Source organism: Alosa pseudoharengus, unplaced genomic scaffold (assembly GCF_046254945.1).
Source record: "Alosa pseudoharengus isolate Yale_2024_CS ecotype anadromous, Long Island Sound unplaced genomic scaffold, YU_APseudo_1.1 YU_APseudo_1.1_scf_3, whole genome shotgun sequence".
Classification (NCBI taxonomy): domain Eukaryota; kingdom Metazoa; phylum Chordata; class Actinopteri; order Clupeiformes; family Clupeidae; genus Alosa; species Alosa pseudoharengus.
Window position 1 is genome coordinate 34,037,248 of NW_027468718.1, and position 13,105 is coordinate 34,050,352.

Genomic DNA, 13,105 nt, shown 5'->3' on the forward strand with positions numbered 1-13,105 from the left:
TTCTAGCAGCTGTTAAAACACCCGCTAGATAGTTTAAATACCCACCAACATTCGTTTTTGCAGTACAGATTATTTCTGAAAGTTATTTGTCTACTAGGCCTACTGATATCAAACGAGTGCTTTCTCGTTCGTCCTCCGCAAACTACAGGTGTTTCGGTAGAGAGCCGTTGAATAAGCGATGCCAAGCAATTTCTGTAACACTTTTTGTGACATTCAGCAAATATCTCCTCATTTAATGTAAGTTCCTTCGGACAATAGGCCTACGTTCTACTCTATGTGCAGTTGTCCTCCATCTCAGTTGCATCAGTTTTCCAATTTTGAAGGTTCTAAAATATGACGATATGCTTCACTGAATCCTTCTCGTATTCTTTCATTTGTCCAGCTAACTTTTCCATTGAAACTAGCCATTTATGATGGATTACACACTCGACATTCTGAAATGTCCTGCACGATCAAGGCCAAATTAAGTTATCACGCAGCCACTGTGTCAGCACAGCAGCATGAGTGCTGACGGTGACGCGGTGCGTTTCTGATGTCAGATTATTATGTAGGCCAGCCTACTAGACTGTTCTCACGTTGCCGCGCTTTACTTATATGAAGTAGCATTAATCAATATGAGGGGCAGAGGGGGATAAATGTTGTCCCCACCGGGGATAAAAATAATTTAGCAGATGTAGGGATAGGAAAACCAGAAGGGGGGAAATCCCCCCCCCCCCCCCCTACAAATCGCACCCTGCCTGTAGGGACCTGATGAAAACCATGAATAGGCTACACAGCATTAGTCATTCGTCTACAATGTGCAAACAGTAGGCTGCAAATAAACCCATAGCCCATCTAGCCTATGCAGACAGATATTCTAAGGACGTTACTATACCAGAAATACACATTGGAAGAGTGGGTGGAATGTCAACTGGGCAGACGTCATGCAGGACATTTACCTATCCGCACCTAATTCTTCCCATAGGCTAGATTCCTCTCCGAGGATGCAGGCTACGTTCCGTAGAACAGCTCGTTTTAGCTGTTTGAAGGCTTGAACCAATGACTGCCGATGGGAAAAAAAGGCTATCAATTGTTTTTTTGTAGTAGGGCCTACTAGAGTCATTAGTTTGAATGGCTCTGGTTTGAACCACAGAGAAAAGCTGAGCCGATGTCACCAGTTTTTGAATGGCTTGAACCTTTGCCGCTTACTTGGTGAACATGCGCGTTCACGAGTCTGAAAATAGCACACGTGATCTACCAGAAGCCAATCAGTTACTCAGCTTTTGCACGTTCTTGATGAAAGCAGAGAAGAGCCGAAGAGGGAAAACGCGCAATTTAATTTCTTTATTTCATTCAATTTGAAAAGATACAATGTCCGACGATAAAGGAAAGGTAAGGCGTTTAACTGGTGCATTGAAATATTATTTAAAGTAATTAAAACTCAGGGCCATTGTATGATAATTAGATTCCGGATTTGAGCGGGCAGAGTGAAAGAAAACAAAGCATAGGTTGCAACGTTATGAATTGCGGCTTTTGGTCAGAGCGCCAGTTCGGGTTCCGGGAACCAATTGATTTTCTTTTGGCATTAATTACTGACTATCACCGCCGTATAAGAGGTGAATCGACAGCAAACTTGATTACCGGTTTATATAAGGAGTTTCTTTTTTTAAACACACCAATTGGCTTGTTCGGCTTCCACACAGAGGCTAACTAGCATAGCATAGTTTGCTAACGTTACATCCCGCCGGCATGGCGAAAATGCCGCAAGAAGAGCGCAACAATCCACCATGCTAAGATAGCTAGCTTCTAATAAAGCTTAGAATCAGGGATGTTTACTATCGTCGTCTTTGGAAAGTCTGACCTCTATGCTCAGCAGTTATTAATCAATGTTATGTTTGCCACCAAAGAATAGTTTGAGCTAAATTTCGGCCCGGAGCTGTAATGTTGGTTGGTTAGCTAACGTTTGTTAGCAGCGATAGCTACTTTCCCCATAACAAATGATAATTGCATAGTTTAAGCTGGGGTGCCCGGTGTTCCTAACTTGATATACTATGCTACCCAGTGCTATAAATAAAGTCAGTAATGTCAAAGTGTAGGCTAGTTTTTCAGTAGTAACAGACCATCCTAATCAATGATATTTTCCTGAGTGACTTATATGTGGGGAAAGGTAGAATTGCTAGGAGCCTTCACATCTGGGAAGAACATCTTCACTCTGTCAGTTTTTTCAAGATTGTTTTAGATTTATTCAGGATGATTTTTTTTTCTTCATTAGGAAGGAGTCAAGACGGAAAATGAGCACATCAACCTCAAAGTTGCAGGCCAGGATGGATCAGTTGTACAATTCAAGATCAAAAGACACACGCCCCTGAGCAAGCTAATGAAGGCCTACTGTGAGAGACAGGTGAGGTTCTGCATGCACAGTTATTAGACACCATGTGTTATGTGTCTTTGGTGATTAAGTCTATAATGGTCAGTTCTAAATACAAGTGTAAACATCCACCAAGACGCATTGTGATCCCGATCACTGGAACCACTATTTGAGGTGTTCAGGGATGCGTATGACCTAATGACTGTGACGTGGGCAGCAACAGAATCTAATTACAGGTGGTCAGCAGTGCCTCTGGCTGTATAGCTTGGATACAGGTATAAACGTGATGTGTCTTGGCGGACCACTTGTGATCCAATCACCCAAAACACATTCTAGAAAATCAAATGTAAACTGGCCCTAATGCACATGCACAATCACACCTACTGTCACAACAACAAACCACAGTGTCCACTATGCTACAAGAGAGCATTGCCTCAGTTGCCCTTGTGCAATGAAAACAGGTGTCTGTTTTTTCCTTAGAAGTCTTTAGCTCATTTTTGTCATTGGGGGCAGGTGTGGTCATAGCTGTGTGTGTTGTGTTGGTGAGTGTGGTGGTGGAGGAGGAGGTAGTAGACTGATGTCTGTTCTGCTCCATCCAGGGCCTGTCCCTCCGACAGATCCGATTCCGGTTTGACGGACAACCCATCAACGAGACGGACACACCTGCACAGGTGAGTTGAAGGCAGGCATGCAAACTCCACATGATCGGTCCGTGGCATCACTATAAAGCAACTCCCTTCACTCCCAAGCTCTGACCAGGAGCCCTATAAAGCTGACCTTTCCCAGTTCACTCTTCTATTTCCCACAAACTGGAAACAAGACACAGGTGTCAGACTGTGAGGATCTGTTCGTTTGTGAGCTGCAGAGCCATCAGCTCAAGACAACAACAGTTAATATTTAACGCTTCTGATGCTAATAGACCTCTGAGATTCGCCTACAAAAAAGCTGACATCTTTGGGATCCGGTATCTTGCGATTTTTCCTATAGGAAAATAACATGGGTTTTTTGAATTATCGAACCTGTTGAACTCTCGCGGGGATGAAGAAGTCTGAAATGCAGACATTTTGCTCAACACACTTTTGTCCTCTGCCTTCAAGTGGCTGCTGTGATCTTCGGTACGTTAAGACAGCAACCTTAGATGTTTCTACCCCAGAGCTAACTTGCAATGCAACTTGCCATAGGTAGTTAGCTTCAATTAACACCCGGATCTCCTTATATCGGCAAAGATGGCAGTTTTGGTTCTTTTTTGTAGGCAAACTTGAAATGGTCTATGTGTGCAGTAGATGTCTGAAGTTTGCCTAGAAAAAGGACCAAAAGCTGCCATCTTTGCTTTATATGGGAAAAGATAGCAACTTTTAAACGTCCCACATACTCGACGCACCCGGCCGGTAGCGCGACAATGTGACGTCACAGAAGCGCTGTTACCATTTATACTCGCGCGTGGTGGTTGCGACACTAGTTGCAATAGTCTCCTGAACAGAGGTGTCGCTGTTGTGAAAAGATTAATGCTAACTACGTTACACAGCAGAAGAAGCTGCAGTAAGAAACACCAAAGATTGTTAAGGCGGAGCAAGATACTTCATCAGGAGCCACTTCCGGGAACCCGGATCGCACGAGGGGGGGTCAAAAATCCCCCTTTATGCAGAGCAGAGGCAGCGACTGCTCCATTGAAGTCTATGGGCATAGCTCAGAATTTTACCACATATGCTAAGGTCTTAGTTCTATAGAGTTAGGAATGTGAATTTCGGGCACGTTTTCATGATCCTCAAACCCTTGTGAACATTTCAGGTACATTTTTAGCATTTTTGAGCATTCCAGTCTGGAGAAAATCGACTTTATATCAGGTGTGCGCCGGTTATTTATGCCGCTGCTGTTGGCGGGTTGCCACGTACCAGAGAATGTCTGAACGTACGCTCATCAATACGTCATCAACACGCCTCTTTATGCAGACAGGATTCGATCCCCATTTCGCGCCCATAGACATGAACTACGACGAAGTATCTTGCTCCGCCTTAACAATCTTTGGAAATACTAGTAGCTAGCTTCTGTGATGATGGTGCTTCAGACTTTGGTTGCTACTATTCACAACTACCACCATCATTATCATCTAGTTTCCAAGGTGTGCGCACAGGTAGATAGATGGATGGATAGATAGATAGATAGATAGATAGATAGATGGATGGATATATAGATAGATACTTTAGTAGAGCCCGACCGATTTATCGGCGGGCCGATATTAGGCATTTTCCAAACTATCGGTATCGGCATTTATAATGGCCGATAAATGAATTTTTTAAAAATAAAATAAAAACGGACGAAACACCCTTCAACCATGTCATGAGTGTTGGCGTTGTATAGTTTGTCCACCAGAGGGCACTCTACACCGTCCCTGCTGGCAACACTCGTGTATAACGTGCCACACATCTGCAACCTGCTGATCCAGCCAGAGTCGGGAAGAGAGAACCAGTTATCCGCGAGTGAGATAATCAGTAAAGTGTGTTCATGGTGATTTGGTCACGAGACATACATTGCTTGAAATAACCATTAAAAGAACATCCCCATCAGTTCTCTTAACTCAAATAAGCATGACAAAATTCGTGAAAACAATGCCCAGTTTTGCTGCTGTTAAATAAGCCAAGAGTGAAGCGGAATTAGCTAGTAGTTACGTTACGTTGTTACAGTGTAGTTGACTGTCTGTCCTTTTAACTTTTGACAACGTGACTGAAGATGTATTTCTTTAATAGCGTGACAGTTATAGCAGTGAGACGTATCATCTCTCCCCAGCCTGTTATTTTGAAAGCGCATGTTTTACCATTTGCAGTATGACGTTATCCATTGCTAAATTAGGGCTCATCATAGACTAGCTAAACACAAAGCTAGCTAATGCCATGAATATCAGTGGAAGACCGCTAACGTTAACATGAGCTTGGAAACCACAACGAACTTATTCTGCCTAAATAAAGTAATGATTTATAACTAGTATATCTGTAGTTACAGTCCCTGCATTGTAAAATGTAAGTTAGACGTGCGAGGAGTGAACATTTAGACATAGAGAAAAAGTACCAATCGTAGCTTGTGCAAAACGTAGCTTGTGCATAAAAGTTAGCTTTTCTTTTACACGTGTGTGAAATCCAATGACGCCAACTTTGCGTTTCAGACTGTCGTTCAGCCGCAGCATTAACGAGTTACATTATGGATTTAGATCAGTAAATAGTAGGTTTTAGAAGGCAGGCAGCAACTGATGATTGAAAATGTTTTGATGTAGCTTGATGGAAATAATTTTAAAAGTGCAGGTAAAGAGATAAGCAAGCTGACATTGTAATTATAAGGTAGCTTATAAGGACTAATTATTACACACGCACACTCAAACATTTAAGAGTGACCTTTATCTTGTTTAACCCCATTACGCAGATAGGAATTCCAGCTTCATTTGGAACGATTTGTACTTTAAGACTTTAAGATTCTTTATCTAATGTTTTACATGCAGCACTTTGGATATTAAGGGCTTAAATTGAAGAAAACAAATGGGCCAAGACATTCATTCACCTCCAGACCTTTATTTTCTTCATTAAGTCTACATTTTAGAACATCATATACAGAGAAAAATGTCAAAAAAGTAAAAAACGCCTATTATTTTTGTAGTTGTCAGTGTGTCCATGGATGGTGTGTTACAACAGCAGGTCATACACTATATTTCCTGTATCTACATGTTCTTAGGAAGCAAACTCCAAAATTTAAAGCAGATGCATAAAATTACATAGGTTCTACACAGCAATTTCTAATAGGTGCATATAGGCGTTTCCAAGTGTCCATAACTTCTCCAAGCTCTCCAAAATCCAAAAACAAGATTTTCCCAATATAGCAGGTTGTGTGTGTGGTATTTTTGTGTTTTGACCTTGTAAATATACATTTTACTTAATTTCAGGCTAATATTTACACTTCTTTCAAGTTAACCAATAAGGAGGATCATTACCTCTCCAAATGCCACCTAATGTATTGAAACTGTCTTTTAGGGGAAATGTAGAAGTGTTAGAAAACAGTCCATACCAGAGTCCCATTAGCCAGAACAGTTGCAAATATTTGTAATAATTGTAAAGGAGGAGGCTCCACGTCTTCCCAGTCTGCATCATGCCACATGTCCACTGGGGGGTCACTCTCCACTGGGGCTTGAGCTGGGCGCTTGCCATGCCTGGCACCACGCTTTGCTGCAGGAGGGCATGGAGTTGAGGCTGGAACTGGTCGCTTGCCACGCTTTGCTGCAGGAGGGCATGGCGTTGAGGTTGGGGCTGGAACTGGTCGCTTGCCATGCCTTGCTGCTGGAGGGCATGGAGTTGAGGCTGGGTCTGGGCGCTTGCCATGCATGGCACTACACCTTGCTGCAGGAGGGCATGGAGTTGAGGCTGGGGCTGGAGCTGGGCCTCTGGCACAATGCTGAGGTGCACTGGTGCTGGCTGAGGGACCAGTGGCAGAGGTACTAGGAGTGGAGTAAATGTTCCCATGAGTAGTGAATTATATTTTGTACAAGCTAATAAATTGATCATTCACAAAAAAAATAATAGATTACTATACCAACATAGCAAGTGCATGTTTGATGAAGTCATAGACATATTTATGACGAAGTATAGCCTACGAATGCAACAGGCTGATTTGACAGGCTGCCAAAGTATCTCGCTCTTTCTCTCTCTCACTCTCTCTCTCCTACATGACATGCACTGCAAAGGCTAACATACTAAGAATTTTTTTAAAAATTTAAACTACATTACAGTGTAGAACATGAAAATATTTATGACGAACTACGATATGCAACAGTCTGATTTTCTTCGTGAGACTTATAGCATGAATTCACTCGTACGTGACATGCACCATAAAGTTCAGCTATGCAAAGGCACACATCCTAAGGATACATATATAATATAATATATAAATGTGCATTACTTCAACTACATTACGTGGATAGACACACGATCACTTACATTTCAAGGATGACATCCATGCCCTCCGCTAACTCGGAGTCCACGCTGCTCCTAGCCTGAACCACGGTCCCAAATCTCCTCGAAGTCGAAGTCCGACTCCACATCAAAAAGCTCGGCGTGAATCTCCTTCAAGGTCTTACTTCGTGGTCTTGCCATGATGCAAAAATCAATATGCTCCGAGAAATAGTCAGAAGAAGAGAAATAGCGTTCGTCAAAGCCTCAAACCTCACTACGCCATCTGCGTAATCCACATGCGCTAATTGCGCATATGGACTGCACGTGGGTCATTGTCATGACGCACTATCCTTGGAAAGGCATGGTTTGACCAATCAGGGTAAATGGCACATCTATGTTTTTGTAAGAAGGCATACTATTCGTTAAGAAAGACGTCAATCACTTCTGGGAAGCCTGACGCGAACTAGGAAGTAATATTAGAGACCACGTTCGAATGTAAACAAGACACGCGTTCTCACCATAGGTGAAAGAGACCGTCATTTATCAAAACTAGTTAGTTGACAGCAAATAACAACTCTGGAATTATAAAGAGGACATCTTTAGCTTTTGATTCATGTATACCATTGTATGTAAACTTGAATTTGGTGGTTGGGAAGAGTTAGAGAAGATCTTGTTGCATTTATATAGGGTAAATGTTACTGTTCTTCACTGTAACGTGAGCAAGCAAATAAACAACCTTTTTGGACATATCAATGCAGCTGAAACAAATTATTCAGATATTTTGAAGGTAAATAATTTTATTTTGAGTTTATTTGAACTTAACTTACATCTTGAACATGTTTAAAGAGCTCCGTTTTAAAGGGAGGCTACTTCCTGTGTAAACATTAGCAACATGCTAGGCTAGGTGAATATAGTTCGTTCTAGTTAACTATTGCATTAGGGCTACCCAAAATACATATGCACATAGTTGGAATGTTAGTAACAATGACTAGTTGGTTGTTTTGGATTAATATTGATGACTGCAGGAATAAATTACAAGCTAATTTGAATATTCATAATGGGCCCGCCGGCGGGCCCACTAGGGGGCGCTTTTGCCTAATGGGGTTAATGATAATACAAATGATGATGGTAATAATGTCATCATTATTTTTTGTAATTATTAATTCTTAGTTGAAAGTTATATTTATGAAGCTTACTAAGTCTTTTAATACTGGTAACATTGATTTGGTTGTTGTTATTGTGTTTTTGTTCAAAAGACTAAGTTTCATATCTTAAGTTTCTATTTTAATACATTTTATTTATCAGAACTTTAATATATTTCGATGTTCCACTGTGACAATATTATTTAAAAATAAACAAGTTTGTTTTTGAAATGCATTATCATATTATTTTAGTCAATACTCATAAATAACTACAAATAACTAATGTTAGGGAAATCTGTGTTGCGCGTTTCTGAAAAAAATATATATCGGCCGATATATCGGAATATCGGATTTTTAAATCAACAAATATTTGTATCGGTATCGGCCTTCAAAATCCTTTATCGGTCGGGCTCTATACTTTAGTCATCCCGAGGGAAATTTTAATAATTTAAACAGTTTAGTTAGCTAGCAGCTGGCTGAGTTTGTGTAATTTCCTGAAGTGGAAAGAGATTTTGTTCAGGCCTTAATAGATATCCTTTGTTTGAAAATAAATAGTTTCTATTCTTTCCTCTTAATTCCATGTGTTGCAACTCTCGCTGGTAACTTTGTTAACTTATCCAGCAAACTATTAAAAATTCACAACTGTAACAAAACACTGCAACTCTCGCTTGCCCTCGAACTAGTCCATCTTCCTGTTTCCGCTTTGTCACGCTCGTCTGAAAAAAAATGAGTGGTGCGCTACCTCGCACTACCTGGCTAAAATCCTGGCACGCCAGCAAGATCTACGTCGTTTTGACGTCACGTTTTCGCGCTACCGGTTGGGTGCGTCGAGTATGTAGAACGCTTTAGGTCCTTTTTGTAGGCGGACTGCAGAGGTCTATTATAGCCTTTATCCACCGACAGAGAATCAGCTCTGTTCCCTTTTCGTGAACTAACATTTAAACCGGTCAGAGCATTCTGACCAAACAAACAACAGTTCGTTCAGAACATGACACTTTGGTTCGGAGCTTGAACCAGAAAATAGTTGTTTTTTCCTGCGAACCGGAGTGGGTGTGTCACTTTACCGTTGAGAGGGGAGCCAAGTTGCCTAACTAGCTGACTAGCCAGGAGTAAGTGGTTGTTGTACAGACACAGGGGTACATAACTAGTCCAAAGTCTCTCCTCTGACCAAAACTGGGCCAAGATGCCAACAGCTTGCTGGCGGCTTACCACTGCTCGCACTATTGGCATCGAGCCACACTTAGGAAGCAGTTTGGCCTGTGCTATAAAGGTTTGGAAGTAGGATGCCCAGTGAGGTGATCGGATGGACGCACTGTTTAGTGGGATACCCAGTAAGGCGATCGGACGGACGCACTGTTTAGGGACAAATCTTTGCTCCACTGACCAGCTTCCTTCTCCTGTCTCCAAGCCCACAGCAGTCACTGATGGTGTCTGTCTTCAACATCAAACCTGATGATCCTGTCACTGGCCCTTTAACTGTCTTTATTGCTAACTGTAGATGTCAGACAGGTGTTCTTCATTGTGTGTGTGTGTGTGTTTTGTGCTTGCAGCTGGACATGGAGGATGAGGACACGATCGACGTCTTTCAGCAGCAGACGGGGGGAAGCTGCTAAAAGCCCCCCTCCCACCCCACCTTCCTACCCCTCATCCCCCACTTGGCTCCTGGACCCTCCACCCTTAACCCCCACACCCCACCCCAACCACACCCCACCCCCGGCTGCCTGCCTGGCTCTCCTCTCCTGCTTCACCCCCCACCCCCATTGGAGCTGAGGCAGTGCGCTGGGGTCCAGGGCTGGGGGCTGGAGGGGACCAATGAGGAGTTACTTCCTCTTCCTGCTTGCTGTCCAATCAGGAGCTCAGCTCAGAGGTGGAACAGTGCTGAGGGTCTGGCTTTTGGTTTTGGTTCTGGTTCCTCTCCAAATTCAGTAATTTCCTATTATTATAAGAATTATTATTGTTATTATATATTTTTATTGTTTATTTTTTGTAATCATCTGTCTGTTTGTGGAATTCTTTTGGAGGGGGGATGGGTGGAGATTGTGGGAGGTAAGACATGTTTTTAAAACAGTTACCATAGAGCATCCAACCACACACACACACACACACACACACACACACATTCCGCTCCAGCTGTGCCATGCTCACACACACACACACCTGTCTGTCTTTTTAACTTGACTACAGGTGAGCTGATGGTGACACCAAACCACATGACTTCAGTTGTAACCCAAAACAGCCTGTGAGGCCAACAGAAAATGAAATCATTGTTTCTTCTTTTTATCTCCTTTTATTTGTATTTTTTGAGAGCGGCGGCTGGCTGTAGTGTCTGTCCTCTCGGCATCCCAGAGTTTTAATCTGAACGTTTCTGCGGCCGCTGCCTCCTCCGCCTGCTCCAAGCTGGGTCCAGACACAATGGTCTGAGCTTAGACTTGCTCCTCATATTCTCCTGATGTCCTGGGCAGTTTACCAGTTAAATGGACCAACCAGTCGTGACTCTGGCCAGAGGTGTACAGATGTTTCCCATATTTCTCAGAGAATGTTATGGTATATCTCTTCCTCTCTCTTTACCTTTCTTTCTCTTTCTTTCTCTCTCTCTCTCTCTCTCTCTCTCTCTCTCTCTCTCTCTCTCTCTCTCTGCTGGGTGGACACCATGTGTAAAACTCCTCTTTTCTTCCCTTCCTCTAGTACCACAGAGAGGACGGTGTATCAAAGAAAAGGTTTCTTTTTTCTGTATTCTACTTCTCAGCTGATTTTCACTTTGTCCTTTACTACTGTATACAATAAATATAGTTTGGTACTCAGTCTGCGTCCTGCGTACGTCTGTCCGAGTCTCTTCAGAGTTTGAAGGGGTGGTGGGGGCTCAACTTGGTGATCAAAAAGTTTTGGATTTCATGTTGACCGCGACTTCAGAGCATTGTTACGTTGTGTCAGTGTAAAGTTAGCTAGCCTAGTCTAACCAAATATTTGTTTTACAAATCTAAACCACAGGCTCACGTTAATCTAATGGGCTTTGAGACATCTGTTTTGTCTTGTGACAAAGTCTCCTGGTTCAGTTGTTTCCAGTTTCGTAGAAGGCACTGCGTTGATGTTTCTCCATTTCTTGTTCTCTCCACCTATCAGGCAGCCAGAGACGTTGGAAATGGGGGTGCAGCCACCCCCGAAGCGCACTAAGACATTTTCCTTGTAGACATACCCATGGTTACACTAGGCAGGCAACTGTGCTCTGTTCCCAGAGCAGGCTTTGTCTATGATCTGCAGGCTTATAGGGCCTCCTCGACGAGGAGATTGCTAGTCTGCGGATCATGTGCTGCAATTGAATGGTAGCCTATGGAACCGCGGACCGAAAGAAAAATAAACTAAACATATTCCTGATTAGGTCTTTGAATTGTTTTCCTAAGGGTTATATAGGTTTTCAGAACAGACAAGTCACATACAATCCACTTGGCTTTTCATAATTAGAGCTGCAGCAGATGTCACGCAGCTCAGAATTGATCATTACAAACTGTTCATAGACATAAACTGTTTGCTTTTGTTTTACTAATGATTAAAAAATTATATAAAAAAGTCAGTTTGAGTTTTCGAAACACATTTGAATGGTAGGCTATGGATACATTACTTGAGCTTAGGAAGCAAAAAAAAAATTAAACCCTACAGCAAGTAGCCTGCCGTGGTAGGGACGTTTGAATCATGTAAATCTGACATCAAATCAACTGAAACATATGGAAGCCCGTTTGTGCCACATAAAAAAGAAATCTGATCTATTATATCTCATTATTGTGAGATACTATGTCATTATTCTGACATAGTATCTCATTATTCTGAGATAGTATCTCGTTATTGTGAGATACTCACAATAATGAGATAGTATGTCAGAATAACAAGATAGTATCTCACAATAATGAGATCATAGATCAGATTTTTTTTTTTTTAAATCTGATCTATGATCTCATTATTGTGAGATACTATCTCGTTATTGTGAGATAGTATCTCGTTCATAGACCAGGATTAGGCAGCATATTAATTTCAGTTTCGCTGCCCACGCACGCATGCCACAGTTGACGAGCAGATGGGGTGCACATTTTGCCATTCTTAATGTAAGTTATTTACTCAGAACCACTGTATTGAGTGTTGTCCACCGATTTCTGACCTTTATTGTCCATGCCATGATACTGCTAACATCACCTCATAAGCTGAAGGCAACACAACGTCAACCTAGCCTACATTTGAATGATTTCGTGACATCGCAGGAACAGTACAGGGGTTTTTAAAATCATTACCCCATTGTGACTATGAAATGTATATACAGTTTCCGTCAAGTCTACACCTTATGCGCGTTAGCAAACCTACACTAGCCTAGCATGCAGCAGGAGCAGGCTAAAATTAGCTCTGGAGTTTGTTCGAGGCGCCTGAACTACTGATTAAGGAAACCAACGAAAAATGCTGATAAACATCACCAAATGGCATTAGTTTCTGAACATTACGTGTTGGTAAACATCACGGTTCTGACAACACTCTCAATACAGTGGTTCTGAATAAATAACTTACATTAAGAATTCACATTAACGAGATAGTATCTCATTATTCTGAAATAGTATCTCGTTATTGTGAGATAGTATCTCATTATTGTGAGATACTATCTCACAACGAGATACTATCTCACAATAACGAGATACTATTTCAGAATAATG

General features: G+C 42.0%; 1 protein-coding gene across 1 annotated transcript; it reads left to right on the forward strand.

Annotated features, from left to right (window-relative positions):
* The first annotated feature begins 1,244 nt into the window (after positions 1-1,244).
* Positions 1,245-11,218, forward strand: sumo3b (small ubiquitin like modifier 3b). The gene is made up of 4 exons (XM_076264103.1): positions 1,245-1,371; positions 2,252-2,380; positions 2,947-3,018; positions 9,968-11,218. The coding sequence occupies exons 1-4, from the start codon at positions 1,351-1,353 to the stop codon at positions 10,028-10,030; spliced, it is 285 nt and encodes a 94-aa protein (XP_076120218.1). The 5' UTR covers positions 1,245-1,350; the 3' UTR covers positions 10,031-11,218.
* The last annotated feature ends 1,887 nt before the right edge of the window (positions 11,219-13,105 follow it).

Bases quoted from the DNA above. Each gene is read 5' to 3' on its own strand.
- sumo3b (XM_076264103.1), top strand. From the start codon at position 1,351: ATGTCCGACGATAAAGGAAAG. The intron at 2,381-2,946 runs GTGAGGTTCTGC...TGCTCCATCCAG, and splicing joins AGGCCTACTGTGAGAGACAG to GGCCTGTCCCTCCGACAGAT. The intron at 3,019-9,967 runs GTGAGTTGAAGG...TTGTGCTTGCAG, and splicing joins AGACGGACACACCTGCACAG to CTGGACATGGAGGATGAGGA.